Source organism: Podarcis liolepis, assembly GCF_965112155.1.
Source record: "Podarcis liolepis genome assembly, chromosome: Z".
Classification (NCBI taxonomy): Eukaryota; Metazoa; Chordata; class Lepidosauria; order Squamata; family Lacertidae; genus Podarcis; species Podarcis liolepis.
The window spans coordinates 37,482,025-37,503,902 of NC_139570.1; the positions used below are offsets into that span (position 1 = coordinate 37,482,025).

Below are 21,878 nucleotides of genomic sequence, written 5' to 3' on the forward strand. Positions count from 1 at the left end.
TTGTAGCTACATCATGTGTAGGCTATGATGTTGTTCTTCAGCCAGACCCCAAACCTTTGAGGCTGGTGTATTTGTGTGTGGTTCCCCCACCTTCTTGTCTGACCAGTTCTTCTTCAGCTGGTCTCAACTCAGAGGGCCCCTCAAAGGGATCCTAAATGTTGGTTCCAGGGACCCTGCCTGCTCCTCGGGGTCCTCAGCCTATGGGGTCTCTGGTTTATTCTCTGGGAGCACCATGTGAAAAACCAATCAGGCATGGGTGAAAGCAGGGATCAGCAAGCCTTTTCGGCAGGGGGCCAGTCCACTGACCCTCAGACTGTGTGGGGGGCCGGACTATTTTTTGAAGGAAAAAATATGAACGAATTCCTAGGACCCAGAGATGCATTTTAAATAAAAGGACACATTCTACTCATGTAAAAACACACTGATTCCTGGACCGTCCGCGGGCCGGTTTTAGAAGGCTATTGGGCCTTAGTTTGCCTACCCATGGGTGAGACTGTTCCTAGTAAGGACCAAAACCCACAAGTACAGAGCTAGAATGAACCTGGAATGTCCTGTCCTGGTCACAAATAAGAGCACAGCAAGGCAGGTTGGTTGTTTCAGCACCATGGAGAACTCCATGCGAGCAACTTGCCACAACAATGGCTCTAGGTCAGGGGTTTCAACCTGGTCCCTGCCGCCCACTAGTGGGCGTTTCAGGATTCTAGGTGGGCGGTAGGGGGTTCTATGGCACAAGCTGAATCCTCCTTCCATCGAGCACTGGTGGGCGGTAAGGAAATTTTACCATCAAGAAAGATGCATTAGTGGGCAGTGGACTACCCCTGCTCTAGGTGAACTGAAGCTCTTTGAGCCTCTGCATCAAATCTACCTTTCCTTTGCAAACCAAGCTGAATTTCTTCCCCTGTAGCCCAGCCCCCAAGGCCACTGATCCCTCCCACATGTGACCTTATGGTGGTGTTTTGCCTACCTAAGAATCGACATTTAAAGAAAGGGCTGCAAAACGTTTGGCCATCCAGATGTTGCTACACTACAACTCCCATCAATCTTTTTTTTTTTTTAAACAGGCATCTTTATTGAAAGTTAAAAAAAGAAATACATTATTATATGTGCACTAAACTTGGCGAGACGTAAATAAAAGAGAGAAAAAGAAAAAGAGAAGCAGCAGCTGTGTAGAAGGCAAAGTAAAGGGGGGGGGGACCAAAACTGTATACTTTACAGAGTTGTTGTAATTCACCAGATCTTAACCTATTACAGTATTTGTAAGAATGGGTTCCAAATATTGAATTTGTCCATGGCAAGTCTGCGTTTATATGCAAGATGTTCATATGTTGCAAGTTTGTAGAAGTCTTTGATCCAAGTGTAGAAGGGAGCTGCATCCCCCCCCCCCAATTCATCGGTATCAGTCTTTTTGCCATGATCATGGCGTGGAGAATCCACCCATATTGTCCTTTTGTAAGGATCCATGTGCTGGGTATATAATTCAAAAGAATATTTTTCCACTGTAAATGTAAGATCATTCTGTACAATTCTGTTGATGGATTCAGTTACCTTCTGCCAGAAATCTTTCAATACAGTGGTACCTCTGGTTGCGAATGGGATCCGTTCCGGAGTCCCGTTCACAACATGAAAAGAGCGCAACCTGCAGCGGCACGTCTACGCATGTGCAGGTTGCGATTCGCCACTTCTGCGCATAGGCGTGATGTCATTTTGTGTTTCTGCGCACGCGCGAGCGGTAAAACCCGGATGTAACCCTTTCCGGTACTTCCAGGTTGCCGCGGGACGTAACCTGAAAGAACGTAACATGAAGCGGACGTAACGTGAGGTATGACTGTATAGGCAATAAAAAAACATATGTTTTAGAGAAACATTGTCCCTATTGCATCTCCAAAAGTTAGGTACCTTAGGTAAAAAAGGTAAAGGTACCCCTGCCCGTACAGGCCAGTCTTGACAGACTCTAGGGTTGTGCGCCCATCTCACTTAAGAGGCCGGGGGCCAGCGCTGTCCGGAGACACTTCTGGGTCACGTGGCCAGCGTGACTAAGCGGCATCTGGCGAGCCAGCGCAGCACACGGAACGCTGTTTACCTTCCCGCTGGTAAGCGGTCCCTATTTATCTACTTGCACCCGGGGGTGCTTTCGAACTGCTAGGTGGGCAGGAGCTGGGACCAAACGACAGGAGCTCACCCCGCCGCGGGGATTCGAACCGCCGACCTTTCAATCAGCAAGCCCTAGGCGTTGAGGCTTTTACCCACAGCGCCACCCGCGTTTTTTAAACAAACGTAATGGGGTCCAGTATATTAAAAATATCATTTTTTGTTGTATGAACTTCAATTTAAGGTCCAGAGGCACCCTTGTTATAGCACTTAAAACAGTTTCCTACTGTATGGTCGAAATTGAGATCTCTAATTCTTTATTCTATTCGTCCCTCAATATGTGTACTGTATATCAGATTGGTAACTCCCATCAATCTTAGCAAGTGTGGTCAACAGTCAAGGTTAAGGGAGTTGTAGTCCTGTTAGATTTGTTTATTTATTATTAGTCATGAAAAGTGTCCCAAAGTGATACAAAATCAGAACACATTCTCTCTCTCTCTCTCTCCACACCTGTAAAAGCAGATCTTAAAAGGCAGATATACTTATATTTATTTTTTTACGCCACTTTGGATGAATACAGTATGTGCTCAGAAAAGTAGCAAAGAAATATTTTAAAACAAAGGATTATATTACAGGGAGAAGCAGGATATATGTAAGAAAAGTAAGATAAATTGATATATTTTGTCACTTGTTGGAACACATCTTGGTCATAGAAATTGTGTGTATATGTATGTACACACACACACTTCCCTTGTAAGGCTTTTGTTTAATGGTGCATATACTGGCATAGGGACGCGGGTGGTGCTGTGGGTTAAACCACAGAGCCTAGGGCTTGCCGATCAGAAGGTCAGCAGTTCGAATCCCCGTGACAGGGTGAGCACCCGTTGCTCGGTTCCTGCTCCTGCCAACCTAGCAGTTCAAAAGCACGTCAAAGTGCAAGTAGATAAATAGGTACTGCTCCGGCGGGAAGGTAAACGGCGTTTCCGTGTGCTGCTCTGGTTTGCCAGAAGCGGCTTAGTCATGCTGGCCACATGACCCAGAAGCTGTACGCCGGCTCCCATGGCCAGTAAAGCAAGATGAGCGCCGCAACCCCAGAGACATCCATGACTGGACCTAATGGTCAGGGGTACCTTTACCTTTACTTATACAGTGGTACCTCAGGTTACATACGCTTCAGGTTACAGACTCCACTAACCCAGAAATATTACCTCAGGTTAAGAACTTTACTTCAGGATGAGAACAGAAATTGTACTCCGGCGGCGCAGCAACAGCGGGAGGCCCCATTAGCTAAAGTGGTGCTTCAGGTTAAGAACAGATTCAGGTTAAGAACGGACCTCCGGAACAAATTAAGTACTTAACCCGAGGTACCACTGTATTGGCATATTTATGTAAACAATAAATAAATAGCCAACGACCCTTTGTTATGAGAGTAGGGGTATCAAAAATATACAACAGCACCCCTAGATGCTGGAAAATATAGTTCCCTAGCAACCACGTGGCTCAGGAATACCCGAGGGGGAAAACGTTCCTTAGTTTCTAGGCAATGCCAATCTTGTTCCTTTCACCCAAATAAAGCATTGATCCTGCAGAGGGACTCAGGCAAGCAGTCTAAACCCTTAGCACCAGCAGTATCTAATGTCAACTACCACTGCATCCACAGGCCCCACTATTCCCAAAACCAAAAGCTGTTGGTCAGGGCAGGGGAGTCATTTTGCTACACCGGTTCCCAGACTGCAAATAGGCTTGGATCAGACCAGTAGCCATCACATGACAGCAGCAGAGCCTCGTTAAGAGCCAGTAGGTCCACTGCCAATTTAGCAACTGTTTAAGCGAGAAGTCTGGAAGAGAGATTATTACTCTGTCGTAGCAGAGTTAGAACAGTGGTGATTGCTCTAAGCACATTAAAACCTGGTTAGATTTGTATCTGCCCTCACCCACCTATATACAAACATTCCACATGAAAATACTTAGGCAAGAATAGGCTTTCTAAATAAGTGAATATTTCACTCTCAGAATTTCCAGCAGACAAGTCTCCATCTGCCAACAGTAAACAAAGAAGAAAAAAGGTTCCAAATAACAAAAACAAAAACAAAACACAAAACAAAAACCCACCCCAAAAACTGTTTCCTTACTAAAACAAACCACGCAATCTTTAAGTCAACAAAGATGCAGGCTAAAAAATCTCCCTTTTGGAGATTCAGTTCACTTGGTTTTTCTTGCAGCTGGGAGCCATTGGTGACATGGCTCCTTCTTTGCTCATTCCAGGAAGCAAGAAGAGTAAAAGACTATGAAGGGGAGGAGAGGGGCTGCTGAAAGCCTGCTAAGCCACACCCACTTGCAACCTAAGCTCAGGGCTCAGGTTAACTCTTTTATGCATGCAAGTGTGTGCCAGTAACTGTATATTACAACAGCAACAAACCCTCTCTGTTCCAGAAATGCCCGAATGGGGTGGGGTGGGGTTCCACTGGCTATCACCAGTGGAGGATACCACTGGTGGTACCTACTGCTGCCACCATTTTGGTAAGTGCATGGAAGATCAGGGGTTTGGGTTGCTCTGTTATTGGAGAAACAGCTGCCTCTTTTAAAAACGGGAGATGTAAGATGTTCAAAGGTGAGCGAGGGGAAAACATGTCCAGAAACATCAGCGTCCCACCTCCCAGAAAGCATCTGGACAAGTGCGCAACTCAATCTGTAGAACATTTCTCAGCCAAGGAATTTTAATTACAGTCTTCATAATCTTCTTTTCCTATTAGCTTTGCCCCATAGAAGCCACATGCCCAATTTAAAATATCATTGAAAACCACACAACAAGCCAGAATTCAGTTGAAAGAAAAAAGATAACTAAAAGCAGCAGAAAGGTCTGTAAAAGCGTGTTGTCAACGGCAACCAACTAACGCCACTGGTGAGTCATGGAGGGGAGATGACTCCATTTGAGAGGAGCAGGTGTGGACTCAAAAGATGCCCTTCGGAGACCTCCTTACCTAAATGGGTTTACATTCCTTGCCACTAAACCTTTTGCGTGGAAAAGAGATGGCTGACGCTCGTTGGGACTGGTAGGGCAGAAGACAGGGAGCACCCAACAGCAGGGGAGCCAGAGCCAATCACAGGCACAGCCAGCTCCTTCTCATTTTGTCCCCATCTTCCTATAAGAATGAAACTGAGAACAAGGAGGAGGAAGCTAACAGTCAAGGCCACTGCCTGAACTGGTTTTAAGTAAGGTAGGCAGGTGGGAGCTGGATGAGGGCAGGCCGAGGCAGGGTGGAGAAATGCCCCTTTTGCCCTAGTAGACCAGCCTCTACTGGCTTACCAATGAGTTACAGGCGCTGTGGGTTAAACCACAGAGCTTAGAAGAAGAAGAAGAGTTTGGATTTGATATCCCGCTTTATCACTCCCCTTCAGGAGTCTCAAAGCGGCTAACATTCTCCTTTCCCTTCCTCCCCCACAACAACACTCTGTGAGGTGAGTGGGGCTGAGAGACTTCAGAGAAGCGTGACTAGCCCAAGGTCACCCAGCAGCTGCATGTGGAGGAGCGGAGACGCGAACCCGGTTCTCCAGATTACGAATCTACTGCTCTTCACCACTACAACACGCTGGCTCTTAGGACTTGCCGATCAGAAGGTAGGCGGATCAAATCCCCACGATGGGGTGAGTTCCCGTTGCTCAGTCCCTGCTCCTGCCAACCTAGCAGTTCGAAAGCACGTCAAAGTGCAAGTACATAAATAGGTACCGTTCCGGCGGGAAAGTAAATGGTGTTTCCGTGCGCTGCTCTGGTTCGCCAGAAGCAGCTCAGTCATGCTGGCCACATGACCCGGAAGCTGTACACTGGCTCCCTTGGCCAAAAAAGCGAGATGAGGGCCACAACCCCAGAGTCGTCCGCGACTCAAGCTAACAGTCAGGGGTCCCTTTACCTTTACCTTACAGCTCCCTCCACTTTGAAGCTTCAGAACCATTCAAAGGACATCTCAAATATGCTACCTTGCCTATCTGTGCCTGAATTTCCATGGCTAGGATTTAGCAACCTTTTCCCAGCTCTTTCAGGGACTCTCCACCACAGCCTTCATGGTAGGCGCAGTCCCAGAACAGGCAGGCTTGGCGCAGTTTGGACACTGGCTAAAGCAAGGGAGATTTAAATTATTATTCTGTTTCATTCCCCACCAACCGTATCTCCCTCTTGCTCCAGGCCTTGTCTTCCTTTAGCTGTTGCACTCTCCAGTTCAGATTTCCAAGGCGGCAATGGCTGTTGCTGCTGCCTGCTGGCTATTTTGGTGCTGCAATCTGATCCCTCGCCGGAGTCTATTTTAGCACCTTGGAGAAGTCCCCAGTGCACGGAATTCCACCTCTTTGCAGAAGAAGACTGCTTCCCCCAAAGGCCAGAGGTTGCTCTTTCCTTTCTCTGGATGTTCCTCTATATGAACACATCCCTCAGTCTCATTTTCCCAAGCATCAGCTCACTTTGCCCTGTTTCGCTGCCACCCACCCACAATACAGGGATTTTTGCACACAGTTTTGCCTGACACATGCATTTTTGCAAGCCATTTCCCCCCGATATAGCATCTTTTGCTGCCTTGGGTTCAGTGGGGAGGAAGGTTGGGATAAAATTAAACAAATAACATTGTCGTGTGTTGTTTTCACTAATACATATATATGTGTGTTTTAGCAAGCCATTTCCCCTAATATAACACATGTCATTTTCATCACACACACACACGTTTTTATAGTTTCCCCATCATATTTGCATTTTTGAATGCATACTTTTGGTTGGAGAGATGCACTGCAAAACTCAGAGAAGTGTGAATTTTGAAAGATTACTGCAATTTCAGTTCATGTATTGGGTGGGGAAGGATGAATTAGGTAGATACATATTTAAAAAAATAAAAATACAAGTGGAACTGATTTATCCATAAGTGTTAGCAGATCCTCTCACCTTAAAGCTGAATGGCACATTAGGTTACATACCCAAAGGTTTCCCAAGCCTTTTTTCATCTCAGAAACACTGTTGATATAATTGCAAGGAAAGGATCAGAGGTCAGGAAGTGGGTGGCTGTGGTTAAAGTGTTGGGCTAAAAATGGGGTTCAAATGCCCCCCAGCCACAAAGCTCAGTGAGTGACCTTGGACCAGTCACCTTGATGATAACCTCTAAATACATAGGTGTGGGAACCATTTTTATGAAACTGTGCCAGCTAAGTATTTTAATGGATACATATATAAATATTTTATTTCATGAAATTTATATACCACTTGATTGTAAAGCAACAACTGCCTCAAAGCTCTTTAAAAAAAAGGACAATGACATTATCTGTTAAGAACAGACAAAAACAACTATTTAAAACATTCTTTTTTTAAAAAAAAAAAGCAATAAACTAAAAACTAGATTAAAGCACATGTCAGCATTCTACCTAGCTGGATAGGTTTCTCTAAACAAATGTTTTTAGTAGGGGCCCGAAGAGAGTACAGTGAAGGGGTTTGCTTGGTGTCAATAGGCAGGGAGTTCCAAAGCCACCACACTAAAAGATCTATTTCTTATAAATGCACAACAAATATTGTGTGACGTCTGTGATGGTGCCAGGTCTGACGACTGAAGTGGCTGAGTTGGCATATATTAAATTTAGGCATTATTTCCATGAGAAATCCCAAAGTGATATGCAATACGATGAAAGCATATATTACAGGTGCAAATATAAAAACAGCTGCATATCTAAAATAATTTTTTTTTTAGCAATTCTATATATTTAAAAACAGGTTAATAAGGAATATCACATACTGTATTTTTTGCACCATAACACTCACTTTTTTCCTCCTAGAAAGTAAGGGGAAATGTCTGTGCGTGTTATGGAGGGAATGCCTACGGGTGGCATGCCTAAGGATTTTCCTCCTCTAAAAACTACGTGTGTGTTATGGTCGGGTGCGTGTTATAGAGCGAAAAATACGGTAGATGAAATTGATCGGAAATCTGATATAGATACCACCCAGGGACACGGAAACATCTGCATTTGCCAAATGAATCTGCATTTTGCAAGACAGCGTGCCTCTTCACCCTTAGACACCAAACTCTGAGGAAGCACCCTTGGCTGCACATTCCTGGCACTAGAATCTCTTGCATAGCTGTTGCTATGGTGAGTCTGTCAATCAGAGAGCCACACAGACTGAGCAGACTAGCGAGGAAACTCGGGAGATCTTCTCTTGGTGGAGAGAGCCATTGTAACCTGGAGTGTGTGTAGCTTTAACACACTGCATTATTATTATTATTTATTTATTGTTAGTGTTTTAATCCCCTAATCCTCCAAGGAGCTCAAAATGGCATAGAACAGCCAAATCCCCTTTTTCTCACAACCCTGGGAGGGAGGTTAGGCTGAGAGCCAGTGACTGGACTGAGGTCATCCGTATTGAACATCATGACGGAGAATTTGAACCCAAGTCCCTCAACCCAAAGGCTACCCCTCTGCCCACTAGCTCCCCTGCAGCTAGGCCAAGTGGTTAGTGTTGGAGTAGGACCTGGGAGACCAAAGTTCAAATCCCCACTGTCTCTCTCAACCTAGCCTACCTCCAAGTGTGTTTTTTATGGACTCAAATTCCCATCAGCCTCAGCTACCATATTCAATGGTCAGGGATGATGGGAGTTGTAGTGCAGCAATAACAACAGGGGGGACCACATTGGCTACCCCTGGCCTAACAGCTCAGCCTAATTTCATGTGGATGTCAAAGAGGGGGAAGTGTGTGGTTCAATGAGAGAGAAAGGGGTGGCAAACAGAGAGAGTCAGAGGGCAGGGAAGAGCCTTAAGTGTAAAGAGATATATTAGATATGCGTTCCTGCTTTGTAGAAGCCTGAAACCCTGCAGAACTGCTGCCAGCCAGTGTTGGCAGTACTGAGCTATATGGGATCAGCAGTCTGGCTCATTGTAAGGCAGCTTCCTATGTCCCTAACTTCTAGATGAAAAACGGGAGAGATGAGCTGCCTCTAGGCAGCATGGGCTCACCCAAATTAGAAATTGACCAGGCCAGCAAAATACCCGCCAGGCGTGAGTGGGGAGAGGAGGGGTGAGGAGGCAGAAAGCTTTGCTTCTCATCAGTGACCTTGCATTCAGAAAGCACAGCCCAAAGCATCGCAATCTGCTTTGATTCTGTGCAGGAAGCAAACCACTGGAAAATGAAACCTACTGACATGAACGCATGTGCACACAAATACACACACCAAAGAAGGTTTGGGGAAAACCCTATTAAGCGTTCTGTGTTTCATAGCAGATTTGTGGCTTATCAGCATGATCGACTGCAGCACCGCACTGGAACACAGAAATCTGCCTTACAGCGAGTCAGACTGTTAGGCTCACCAAGCTCAGGATCTTCAACACTGCCTGGCAGAGGCTCTCCAGCAGGGGAGCCCACTGGAATAAAATATTTGCTGGGGGGGCAGGTAAGCCCCACCCTGTATAAATGATCACAAGATGCAGCATACCACACTATCTGAATGGCAATGTGGGGGAGGGCTGAAGAGATCTCGGCCCCTAGGAGTTGGCTCCTATGTTCTCCATGCTTTGAGATTGGGGACTCACCCAGACCTGTCTGCAGATGTTGCTGCGGACCGAACCTGGGACCTTCTGCATGCAGTGTAGGTGCTCTGCCACATGGACCATCAAGCTCAGCTTTGTCAACTCTGACTGGCAGTGGTCCTCCAGCGTTTGAGACTGGGTACTATCCTGGATTCCCCTGGAGATGCTGCCTGGAATTCAACACGGGGCCTTCTTCACACGAAGCAGGTGCTCAGCCACTCAGCTAGGGTCCTTTCCAGGGACTTAGGAAGCAGCCTTATACCGAGTGAGAACACGGGTTCATCAAGTTCAGTATTGTAGGCACTGACTGCCACCACCTCTCCAGGGTTTCAGGCAGGGAATCTTTTGCAGCCGTAACTGGATATACCCTTCTGGGTTGAATCTGGGACTTTCTATATGCAAAGCAGGTGCTCTACCACTGGGCTATTGATTTCCCCCTAAACATAAGGAAGATTCTAGTCCTCATGGTTCTGAATCAACAGCAAATTTCCACAGGAATCTGCCTTGTACTGAGTCTTACCAAAGTGGCACCTCTGGTTACGTACTTAATTCGTTCCAGAGGTCCGTTCTTAACCTGAAACTGTTCTTAACCTGAAGCACCAATTTAGCTAATGGGGCCTCCTGCTGCCGCCGCGTGATTTCTGTTCTCATCCTGAGGTAAAGTTCTTAACCCGAGGTACTACTTCCGGGTTAGCCGAGTCTGTAACCTGAAGCGTATGTAACCTGAAGAGTATGTAACCCGAGGTGCCACTGTACTGAGCCACAAGCTTTCCCTAATGAGTGGCTTGCATCTTGAACAGCTCTGTCCAGAGCTGGTCTCTGTCCCCTACACCTCCTTATCTCAGAGATTCCTGAGCAGCCCCTTTTCCCTCCCTCATTGCTCTGAGTTACTCTGAGAAGCTGGATTCCAAGTAGAAATTGGAGCAGGAGCTGTTAATTCAGTCCCTGTTTTAACACCAACCTACCTAATTCACACTCCGAGGACATCTCCTGATCCACTTTCACCACACCTGGCATCATTTTATAGCCAGTGTGGTGTAGTGGTTAGAGTGCCAGACCACAGACATAAAAGAACCACCCTCAGGATGAGGCCAATGGCCCGTCTGATCCAGCATCCTGTTCTCACAGGAGCCAACCAGATGTCAGGTGCAGAATTCAAGTACCAGAAGGCTCTCCCCTCCTGAGGTTTCCAACAACTGGTACTCAGAACCGTTGCTGCTGTGTTTGTTGGAGTGAGGAGGAACACAAATACAACCCGTTTGCAACAAAGAACAGAAATCCCGAAATTTAAATTTAAAAAAACCAATCTTTATTTTGGAAAGAGGGGGGTGAGAGGAATAATAAAGCACCAAAACTACAATACCCAGCATTCCTGCGCCGCTTGGAAGGAAGTGCCTTTAAGGTCTGAAACAGCTGCAGATAGAGGAGAGACGAGTGGGAGGCTGGCGATCAGGCTGCTTTGCTCTCCACTTCACTGGGATTCCCGTCTTGCTCGTCAGAGTGAAGCAGAAAGGCGGGCAGGATAGTGCGCCCGCGCGTGTGCTTTTGCAGAGCCCGTTTGCAAAAAGGGGAGCAGGACTGCAGAGGGGAAAGAAGACGCGTCGGGCACGCGGGGAGGTGGAGGATGGCGCCGCTGGCCAGTGGGACTTTCTGCAAAGTTTGACCCGCGCCTGCAGTCGCCCGATGTTGTTGCAGCAGCAGCAGCAATCGAAGAGCGGGTCGGGCGTCTGGCTGTTTAGCTCTATCCCCAGCCGAGGAGAAGCGTCGGAAGCAACGGATCAACCACGCGCGTAGAAATACTAATAATAATAAGGAACCGGGCAAGCAGCGGGTTGTGGTGGGCGAAAGATGGAGCAGAGTCGCGCGGCCGCCGGTGCGGACTCTCCTGCTGCAGAAAGGAGAGGAGCCCGCGGTCCGGGATTCCCGCAAGCGCCAGCCTAGCGCGCTGCGCGGGGAGGAAAAAACAAGATACCCTTTGCACAAAAATATCAAGCAAACCAACAGACACACATGCACACATAGATACGCACATAAACCACCCAAACCGTGTCATGCACTGATAAGTCATTTGCACACACAAGTCTGTTTGCTTACATTGCTCTCTTGACTGCAAAAAGGCACCTTCGTATACACATTTTATTTGTGCGGCGGAGGGAGGGTGCTTCTGCAGCTGCAGTTCTGGAGGGATTTGTGAATGGCATTTGGACGATTAATTTTTAAAGGTGAAACGGGGTAATATAATAATATCTCATATGCCCACTTACGCATTCAGCTAGCTTTGTGGTGGGCTCAATAGAGCTGAATTGGGGTGGGTGGGTTGAAATAAATAACGTAAAATAAATTAACTCTCTACCCTCATTGCAATAAATCTTCAGCGCTTTGCAGAACGTTCCAACGTTCGCTGGGGGCGGGAATAGGAAGCTTCGGGATGACAGACCCGGGCGAGGAGCATCTGAAACATTCCCTGCCTTGAGAGTCTCCTTTTGCGCCACCTTGGCTGATCTACCCTTTCTGTGCCTGCCTGTACCCGCGCACACGACGCGACTGCGGGCGAGGGTCTCCCTTCTTTCCCTGGGCATGGCTTGCAAAACGACTCTCTTCGGGTGACCGGCGGTGGCCCGCAAGGAAAGAGAGGGAGGAAAAGGTGGAGGAGGAAGAGGAAGGCGCAAGGCTGCAGAGAAGATCTGAGGACACGGCTGCGGGCGAGGAGAGGGAGGAGACGAGAGCGGCGGCGGCGGCCACAGCAGCAGCAGCAGTGTGATCGTCGGCTGCAAGATTGCACAGAGAGGAGAGGAGGGGGGGGTCGGCATTGGAGGAGGGGGGAAGGAGGAGGGGGGCAACCCATGCATGGCTGAGCTTTGCAGGTGGTTCCCCCTCCCTCCCTCCTCCTCCTCCTCCTCTCTCACCCCTCTGTATCGTTCAGGTGGGTGTCATTGGAGATGTCACGGAAAGCGATTATGAGGTGCGGTTGGGTCACTAAAGGCACGATTCATGCGCAACGGGGCTTGGACGGTACCGAGGGGCTGCCGGGTTGGGCTCCTCCATCCAGCTGCGGGGAGCGGCAGTAGCAGCAGCAGCAGCAATCACAGGAGCAGCCTCCGCCGCTAGCGCCAGACCAGACCCTCTCAGCATCAGGAGACAAAACTTTACGCAAAAGTTTCCCCCCTCTTTTTGGTCTTTTAAAAATATTTGTATATAGATATATATCTATTAAGAGACTCAAATTCATCTTCCTTCCCCTCTTGGTGGGGCGTTTCGAAAAGTAAGGCATCGCGGATGTTTTTAGAGGCTTAGAAAATAAATAAGTTTTTCTTCCCAGGAGAGCCAGGACTCAACCGATTGTGTTTTCGATACAATCCAAGCCACTTTTGAGCATTTATAACAATTCCTCCTCGATTTCAAAAAGGGAGGCAATTGAAGCACGTGCTTCTGTTGAAATCTAGTAAAACTTTTTAAAAGTGTTTGGCTGCTGGCTAGGGCCCATATATATTATATTTAGAAGTGACTTAACAAGGTACTATAGTGTCTGTGGTTGTGACAGAGAGGTTTCTGAATTAGCTGCCTTGGTGTTTCATTTTATTTCTTAATTATTTTTGCTTTACTGCCCAGCAGAGCGTGCTGAAAGGAAGCGAAAGAAGGATGGTGTGTATATGTGTGTATCAACGTAAGGGATGAACTAGAAGGGAATAGTGCCTGGTGCTGAGCACCCATTAAGCCTGTTCCTTTCAGCTACCCTAAGGACTCTTAACTGGCTTGTTCTTGGCTGAGTTGTAGCTAAGATTTCTTGTTTAGAAATGAGGAACTTGTTTGCTGCAGTGAAAAAGAACACTGTGTTATCCAGAAGACGTACCATATTTTGCCATGCAATCCTAAGTCCTAACCATGTCTTCTCAAAAGTGAGCCCTGTTGAATTCAGTGGGACTTACTCCCAGGTAAGTGGAGGATTGCAGCCTTAGGCTGCTGTCAGTGAGACTTGCTTTCAAGTTGCCATGGTTAGGACTGCATTGTTACAGCGTGCTGCCATCCCCTTTCTTCCAGAGGTGCCTTTTCATCAGGTGCATGAAGTCATAAATGTGACAGAACGAGGTTCCAGCCTTCAAACGGCTGCCGCGATAAATTGGATACTTTAATTCATAGACTTCTTTTTTAGTTTGATGTTTTCTCTTAACTGGGAAGAGAAACTCATTGAGTGCACCCATTTCCCTTTCCCCCTCCTCCTTCATGGATTTTTCTTTTTAAATGCAAAACAGGTCAAAATTGATATGTTAGTAAAATTTGTGTTTTATTATTTTTTGAGCTATTTATTGTGGGTTGCTTTTCTTATAAAAATCAGCGAAACCTGTTTTTTCAGAAGCCAGCATGGGGGGGGGGTAGAAAAGTTCGTTATTTGTTAAAACTTACTGTTGGTCTTTTCCTTATTGTGGTGTTTTGTGTGTATGTGTGTGTTTAAAGTCTTTTTTCCCTTTTTGTTTTTACTAAGGGGAAGTTGGGAATAACTGGATGTCAGGAAGTGAAGTGAAAACTCCACGTTGTCTATGAGAAGCTGAAGAGACAGACCAAAAGGGATGGATTTATTATTCATATAGACCATCAGCATTCTGCTTTAAAATGATTTTTTTTTAATCCAAAGAAATCTATAAAAAGGGAATAAAAGGCCAAGAGTGCAATACAAGAGTAAATAACCGACTGCATTCGAAGAAAGGAAGGCTGAAGGGAAATCAAACAAAACCAAGATATATTTATTTGCTGAACCTGCATCTCTTTTATATACAGTTTTCCTTGCTTATCCAAAATAGTATTTATCAGACTTTTGTCTGCCATTGCACAGAAGTTTACATACCCAAAAGGCCCCACTCACGAAGAAAGCGCTGCAAAACCTGTTACTCCAACAAATAGTGGGATTCAAATTTATATCTATATGTGTATATATAGCGAAACTTTTCCCACGATGACTCTTCTATCCTATGGATATCGGTTTTGAGATAACAGATGAGGATTGTTGGCGCCTTTTGGAAATCGTGCTGGTGTTGTGGGCCATGGGCTGTATTCAGAGCATTAGCTGCAAATCAAAAGGTTTTCGGGAGAGTATTACTGTCATTGAAGTTAAGGCCTCCATCGACCCCGTCCCTACCAACATTGATGAGTCGTCCAGTGTGGTTCTGAGATACCGGACCCCGCACTTCCGGGCTTCTGCTCAGGTGTTGGTGCCTCCTCTCCCCAGGAAAGAGACCTGGATCGTCGGCTGGATCCAGGCCTGTAGTCACATGGAGTTCTACAATCACTACGGGGAACACGGAATGTGAGTGGTACAGTTTTGGCTGCGTGTATTAGATTTAACTTGTTATGGTGCCTGGGGATGGGGAGGGGAGGGACTTGTACCCTTCAAGGATTTTTGCCAAGGGGTGCAACCTGCTGTACAATTGGATAAGGGACCATGGCTCAGTGACAGAGCACCTACTTTTCAGGCAGAAGGTCCCAGGTTCATTCCCCAGCATCCGCAAGTAGGACTGGGATAAGTCTCTCTACTTAAAACCCCAGAGAGCCTTTTAAACAGTGCTGAGCTATGGTGTGACTCAATATACAGCTCCCTTCTGTGTTTTAGGATGGTGGTCATAGCTCAGTGTTAGAGTACCCGCTTTGCATGCAGGTGTCCCTGGTTTGATTCCTGGCATCTCCAGGGAGGGCTTGGGCTATCCCTTGCCTGACATTCTAGAGCATAGGTAGGCAAACTAAGGCCCAGGAGCCAGATCTGGACCAGTCGCCTTCTAAATGAGGCCCGTGGACGGTCCGGGAATTAGCATGTTTTTACGGGTGGCGCTGTGGGTTAAACCACAGAGCCTAGGACTTGCTGATCAGAAGGTCGGCGGTTCAAATCCCTGCGACGGGGTGAGCTCCCGTTGCTCGGTTCCTGCTGCCAACCTAGCAGTTTGAAAGCACGTCAAGTGCAAGTAGATAAATAGGTACCGTTCCGGTGGGAAGGTAAACGGCGTTTTCGTGCGCTGCTCTGGTTCGCCAGAAGTGGCTTAGTCATGCTGGCCACATGACCCGGAAGCTGTACGCCGGCTCCCTTGGCCAAAAAAGCGAGATGAGCGCCGCAACCCCAGAGTGGGCCATGACTGGACCTAATGGTCAGGGGTCCCTTTACCTTTACCTTTACATGAGTAGAATGTGTGCTTTTATTTATTTAGAATGCATCTCTGGGTTATTTGTGGGGCATCAGAATTCATTCATTATTATTTTTCAAAATATAGTTCCCCCCCCACAAGGTCTGAGGGACAGTGGACCGGCCCCCTGCTGAAAAAGTTTGCTGACCCCTGGTGTAGACAATACTGAGCTAGAGGAACGAAGATTTTGACTTTGTATAAAGTAACTTTCTACATTACCTATCCTCCTGTCACTGGTGGCATCCAGTTTTGTAGGGCAGGTTTGTCCCTCATTATCACTCTCCCTCCAAATCCAGTGCTTCATTTCTCTTCATAAGGTCACTGGAACCTGCCTTGATACCAGGTCACAGAATGACTGCATGCCTGCTCTGACTGCCCCTGACTCTCCAGGCTCCCAGGTCTTTCTCCTCACCTGCTCTGGGATTTGTTTAGCGGGAGATGCCAAGGATCAAATCTGGGACTGTCTGCTTGCAAAGCACTTGCCCTATCACCATTGATCTATGGCTCCTTCCAACACATTCCACCTCCCAGCTGTCCCGTCTCATTCACTTATGTAAGAAAAAGCAAATTTGGGGGGAGGGTGTCAGTGAATGGGGCTAAAAGTGTCTTCCCCTTTCCGTTAAGGGTCAGTCCCAATCTGTATAGGTCCTGTTTTTTGGTCCTGCTGGGGTGTGATGGAATGTTGGGGGGGGGGGGGAATTGAATTCTTTAAACTGGCTTCTTCTAATAGCAAACTCAGCTGGTGAGTACCGGTGGGACTGTAGCCAAAATTGGACATGCTGAGAAACATGAGGGATAATATCAGCAAGCTCAAGGAGGGGAACTAAAGTTTTGCAAATGCATAGCAAATATTTATGGTGAAATCCTAATGTCTTCCTCAAATAGCCCAAATAGAACTAAGAATTCTTAGTGGTGACACAGAAGAATATCTGCTCTGGGAAAGGAAGCGGGAATGGAATGGAGTACCCTAAGAAAGGGCATGGCTGGCTGGAAGCCTGAACAGGACCACTCCCCACTGCCACCTTTTGCTGCAGGCCACATTTGTAGGTGTATATTAGCCGAGTGACTATAATTTAAATGGCCTGTGTTTTGATCCCTTCCTGTCATGGCCACTGCAACAACTTGGCAGTGAGTTTAAGGGAAAGTTGGCTTCCTGCATCACCAGTAGGGATGGGACAGAAATCAGATTCTGTTCACATTTGAAGGGGGAACTTACATTAATTAGCACTTCCTGAAACATTCTTTGAACTTTATACTTCTCCAGATTTTGCAATGAACTGTTCCAACCAAGTAATGGGTACAAAACCCGCATACAACAGGGTTAAAGTGTGCATAAAAACACCTTTATTAGTGAAAACAGCATAAAAAATACATTGTGTTAAGGGGAAAGTGGTTTGCAAAAACTGCCCCTTAGGCAAGATTGCATAGCAAAAATGTGATTGTTTGGAGAAACATGCTCTGAAACGCTTATTAATTTTCATGAGGGCCTTTTTAATCACAAGGGGATGTGGAAAACTTAATTTAAGAATTGGGAAAAGTGAGAGAAACCGAAATGGACGGATTCACTCATCCCTAATTGCCAGTTCACTGGCACGGCTGTCCAAGGAAACCTTTGGGTCTTTCAGCACAGGAAAAGGCGGCCTTCTGCTTGTAGCAAGTTTCCTTATCTGTTCTCACACAGGGGAGCAGCAGAGGAAGTCGCCAGGGGCCTCTTCCTACACTGACTCAGAGCCTGCTCTACTCTCTGAGAGGGTCTCTTTTTAACTTTCCACGTATGCATCCGTATTCCACCCCCTCTCCCACCCCCAAAGAAGTGGGGAGTCTCTGTAGCACAGGAATCTTATTATACCCAGGGCACAAGCAACTCCTACAAGGATATTCCGTGTTTGTTAAGGTTTAGGGAAGGCAACCCCATTCATTCTCACAGTAGTCCTGAGACGGAGCTCAGGTACCTCCTTGCCCAGATATCTAAATATGTGCCCAGATATCTAAATATGAAATTAAGGCTCTTCAGAAATTTAAACAGTTATATTTCTTAGAAATCTGACCTCCTTCCTCTGAGTCTTTAAAATCTGAAATAGTTGCTTCAGTCCAGTAAGGATCATGGTACAATTTGCAAGTGAAGCAGGTTGTTTTGTTTGTTTTAAATAAAGTCACAATTGAATGCAAATGGGGGACACCTCCGGCTGTCTCTCGTTGGTCCTCGGGATTATTTCCCAGGCAACACTCCCTGGGTCCTGGGTGATTTGGGGTGCTCTTTGGGCACTTTTGGCCTGACTGGACTGTGCCCTTGAACTGCCATGCCTTTTGCTTCCCTGGATGGAGGTATTTGCAAATCTCTGGCTTCTGAGTGGCTGGGGAGTAGCTTATGGTATAGGGCCCTTAGAAGGAGAGTGTGGCCTTCAGACGGAGAAAGCTTCCCCCAGTCTAGCTACAAATGCATCATGCTCTTGAGGTGCTTTTTATATTGAAATTAAATTTATATTTATGTTTAAATTAAATTATTAATACGCTGCCTCATCTTTCGGAATAGCCCCTCTCCTGCAGGGCAGCCTGACAACATAAAAAAAGTTAAAGCTGTATAAAGTATCAAACAACACACTATTATTATCAATAATAATAGCAGCAACAGCAGAACATTTCGCATCCCAGTAAAAATGTTGGCCTTTGCCTCTTACAGACCCTCACTAAAAGCAGTCATGCATAAAATATTTTTAGAGCCCCCTGAAATGATAACCCCCACATATCTCTTAGGTGAGGGCATTCTACAACCATGGGTCTGCCACAAATTATAATTTTCTCAAACATCAAATACAGCAGAATCTCATTTACCCTCCTATTTTTATTTTTTACCTCCAGCCAAGGGTTGGGAAACCAAATGTAACCTGTTGGCCCTCACTGTCCTTACTTCACACCCTCCTTGGGTGTTTTTTTGGCCTTGCTGGGATGTGTCCTTGAAAATTATTATGACTCTTGGTTGCTTGAATGGAGGACAGAAGGGTGGATGAGTTTGTGTCAGCCTACTGTGCAGTTGCTAAATTCAAATCCTCTTCGCTGCTCCCATTTTTGTTCTGGCCCCGCCCACCACTTCCATGTGACTGTAGTTAGAACAGAGGCACCTGTGCCTTTACCTTCCCTAGTCTGGAGAAAGGGGGCGTGGCAAGCAAAGGGGGCGTGGCTTGATGAGAGTCCTGAAAGCTGAGTGGGCCATGTCCCCATCATGCATTTACAGTACTCTTACCCCTTTTAGCAGTCATGTGCTGGGAATTCTATCTCTGTGAGGGAAGCTCCTAATAACCCACAGCAAACTATTGTTGGCACCCATCTGTCTCAGGAGACGATGGAGGACTGTGAAGTGAAACCATGAAAGTTAAGGAGCCATGAAAGTTAAGGTGGCAACCAAAATGATGCAGGCAGTGGAGCAGCTCCCCTGTGGAGAAAGGTCACAACATTTGGGAATTTTTAGTTTAGAGAAAAGGCAGGTTAAGAGATGGCGTGATAGAGATGTATAAATAGTGGATAGAGTAAAGTTCTTCTCCCTATTCTCATTACACTAAAACTCAGGGACATCAGGGAGGCTGAATCTTGGAAGATTCAGACAGAAAAGTAATTGTGCATTGTGTAAAGAAGTACATTTATGAAATCTGCCTCCTCAGGAGGCAGTGTGGGCTGGATCCACCAGGCTCTTTTTAATGTTCTTACATGTATGGAATAAAAGTGACTATGGAGAGGTTTGGAGGGCTACACATGACCCCTCTGGGCCTGAGGCTTGCCACCACTAAGCCAGGAGGAGAAAGGCGGCTTTAAAAAGTAGGTTCAGATCATAAGGACTTGAGAGGCATGTGGTTTCTCCCCTCCGCCACTCCCCCAACTTTGCTTCTCCCTTAAAACAGGAAGCCAATGGGGAGGGCTGCCTGAAATAGCCCTGAGGAAGTTTGAGGGGAGAGCAGCCACAATGAAAAAGAGGCCCTAAGCAAGGCTAACCCAAGCCAGTGTGCTGTCTGTCAAAATTGCATCCTAACATTGCCTCTCCATGCACAGGAGCCAACTGGATGGGGAGTTGAAGGGCTACAACTTTGGTTGCAGTTCAGGAGAGCAAGCTAGCTTATGGGGTGTGCAGGGAAGTAAATATACATTAGCTCTGTCCTCCCACAGAGAATAGTTGGGGTTTCCAGAGGAGCTCTCCCTCTTCCCCACTGCCCACGGCAGTGTGTTTTAGGTGCTTGCCTTGCTCCACCTAATGGTAGGCTTGTCTTTAAAGGCTGTACTGAAAAGAATTCTGACTGCTCCCTCTTGCCCTGAGAACATAGGAAGATCCTGGCTGCTGGGTCATTCCAATGGCCCATCTAGTCCACCATCCTCTTCTCACAGTGGCCGCCCAGATGCCGGTGGGAAACCCTCTTGCGAGACCAGAGCACACGAGCCCTCTCTCTTCCTGCACTTTCCACCCCTGTGTGCAAAGTGTCATAAAGAAAACATCAGTATAAGGCAACTTCCTGTGTTCATTTTCAGGCACTATGGGCGGGGGAGAGATTCCACTCAGTCGGCAGTGAAAGCCAATCTCTCAGATCCACACTTTTCAAAATAATATCAGAACCGAAACACAGCCATCCTTCCAATTTCACACTTACCAGATTTTGTGATGCAATTCCCCAGATAGTGAATAACATAGCATACATTATTATTATTATTATTATTATTATTATTATTATACACTGCATTTTCCCTGATGGAACTCAAAGTGGCTTACAGATAAAAATAGGAACCAATAAAAACATAGGGAAAAAACATTAAAAAAATTAAGATTAATAGAATATAAAACTATATACATACATAGCATGCATTATATTAGGTGGAAATTGCTTGCAAACATGTGCATTAGTCAGAATTGCGTACCAAAGTTTGTTTATTAGGAGAAATCTGCATGGAAATGCCACCCAATTTCCATTAGGATTTTATTAATTGCAAATTGCTGCACAAATGTGGAAAACTGAAGATTGGAAAAGTGAGAAACATGGAGAACTGAAATTGTTAGACCCCCTCCATCTCTTTGCATGAGAAAACAAAACAGTACTGAAAACATCTTCACATATAACCACCCTGATACTAAGCAGAGCTCAAATAGTAATGATTTGCACAATAAAAAGGACCCAGGGGTGGGGGAGACTCTTATGCAGGACACAGCAAGGAATTCCGTCAGCAGCATGTTGAGGTGGGCAGCTCTGGGGATGTGCTTTTTAAAATTATTATTGCAGTAAAAGAATGTGCACCCCACAGGCAGAAAAGGGATGACAGGGACTTGGCAAGCGTAAACTATAGAGGGAGCAGATGGCTGCAGGGCTGACCGCTCTGACACTGGCCAAATCTTGGGGGCTGAGCGTTGTGCGTGGGTGAGAGGATAGATGGAAATGTCACATTAATAAGAGAGAGCCACTCACTTGCCTTCCCCAAAAAAGAGGACTGAAAGAAGGGAAACCGCTGTAGAAGTGAGTAAGCTAGATAAAAAGAAAGAGGAGATAAGGAATCAAGTTGTAAAAAAGCTACCCTGTCCTAAAACAGCCTTGCAAATCCACACACAGAGTTTCTAGTCCTCAAACAGCCAAAAGGGCCTGTTTATACTCATTCCCCTTCTGCTATTCATTTTAATGCATTGATCCTGTTTATATCCTGTCTTTCATTCATCATAAGAGCAGCCCTGCCTGGTTAAGTTTTTCGTTTATTTCATTTCATTGAATTAACTTAAGAAGAGGTTGGCTGCTGAATCAGGCCAAAGGCCCATCTAATCCAGCACCAACCAGAATGCCTTAATGGGAAGCCAGCCAGCAAGTAGGACTTGAGTGCAACAGCGCTCTGCCTGCTTGCGATCTCCAGAAACTGGTATACAGAGAGGCATGTTGCCCTGACAGTGGAAGCAGAACACCACTCACCCTTGACCATTGGCCCTATTGGCTGGGCTCAGTTGGGGAGTTTGTGTCCAGCTAATCTGAAGGGCTAATGAGGCCCTCAGTCTCTCAGCTGCTGCGCCAGCCCAGATCATTCAGATGCTTTCTGTTTTGGGTGTGTATATGCCATCGCTGGGGA

The 21,878-nt window shown here is 46.3% G+C and overlaps 1 protein-coding gene and 1 long non-coding RNA gene across 4 annotated transcripts in view; one reads left to right on the plus strand and one right to left on the minus strand.

Annotated features, from left to right (window-relative positions):
• Window positions 1-10,919: 10,919 nt before the first annotated feature.
• Window positions 10,920-12,397, minus strand: LOC310698473. Of its 2 annotated transcripts, none has more exons than XR_014521543.1 (2): window positions 11,987-12,397; window positions 10,920-11,578 (listed from the first exon to the last, which is right to left on the minus strand). It is a non-coding gene; the product is annotated as an uncharacterized lncRNA (long non-coding RNA). The 2 variants fall into 2 exon arrangements; XR_014521544.1 differs by having other exon boundaries at window positions 11,728-12,397.
• Window positions 12,398-12,557: 160 nt separating this feature from the next.
• FAM78A (family with sequence similarity 78 member A) overlaps window positions 12,558-21,878 on the plus strand; it is a 28,313-nt gene continuing 18,992 nt past the window's right edge. Inside the window, exons 1-2 of one of the 2 annotated variants that reach the window (XM_083485584.1) lie at window positions 12,558-12,895; window positions 14,114-14,932. In XM_083485584.1, coding sequence (XP_083341710.1) covers window positions 14,598-14,932 — 335 coding nt within the window. In that variant the 5' untranslated portion in view covers window positions 12,558-12,895; window positions 14,114-14,597. The remainder of the gene's footprint in view (window positions 12,896-14,113; window positions 14,933-21,878) is intronic. The other variant, XM_083485585.1, reaches the window with a different exon arrangement.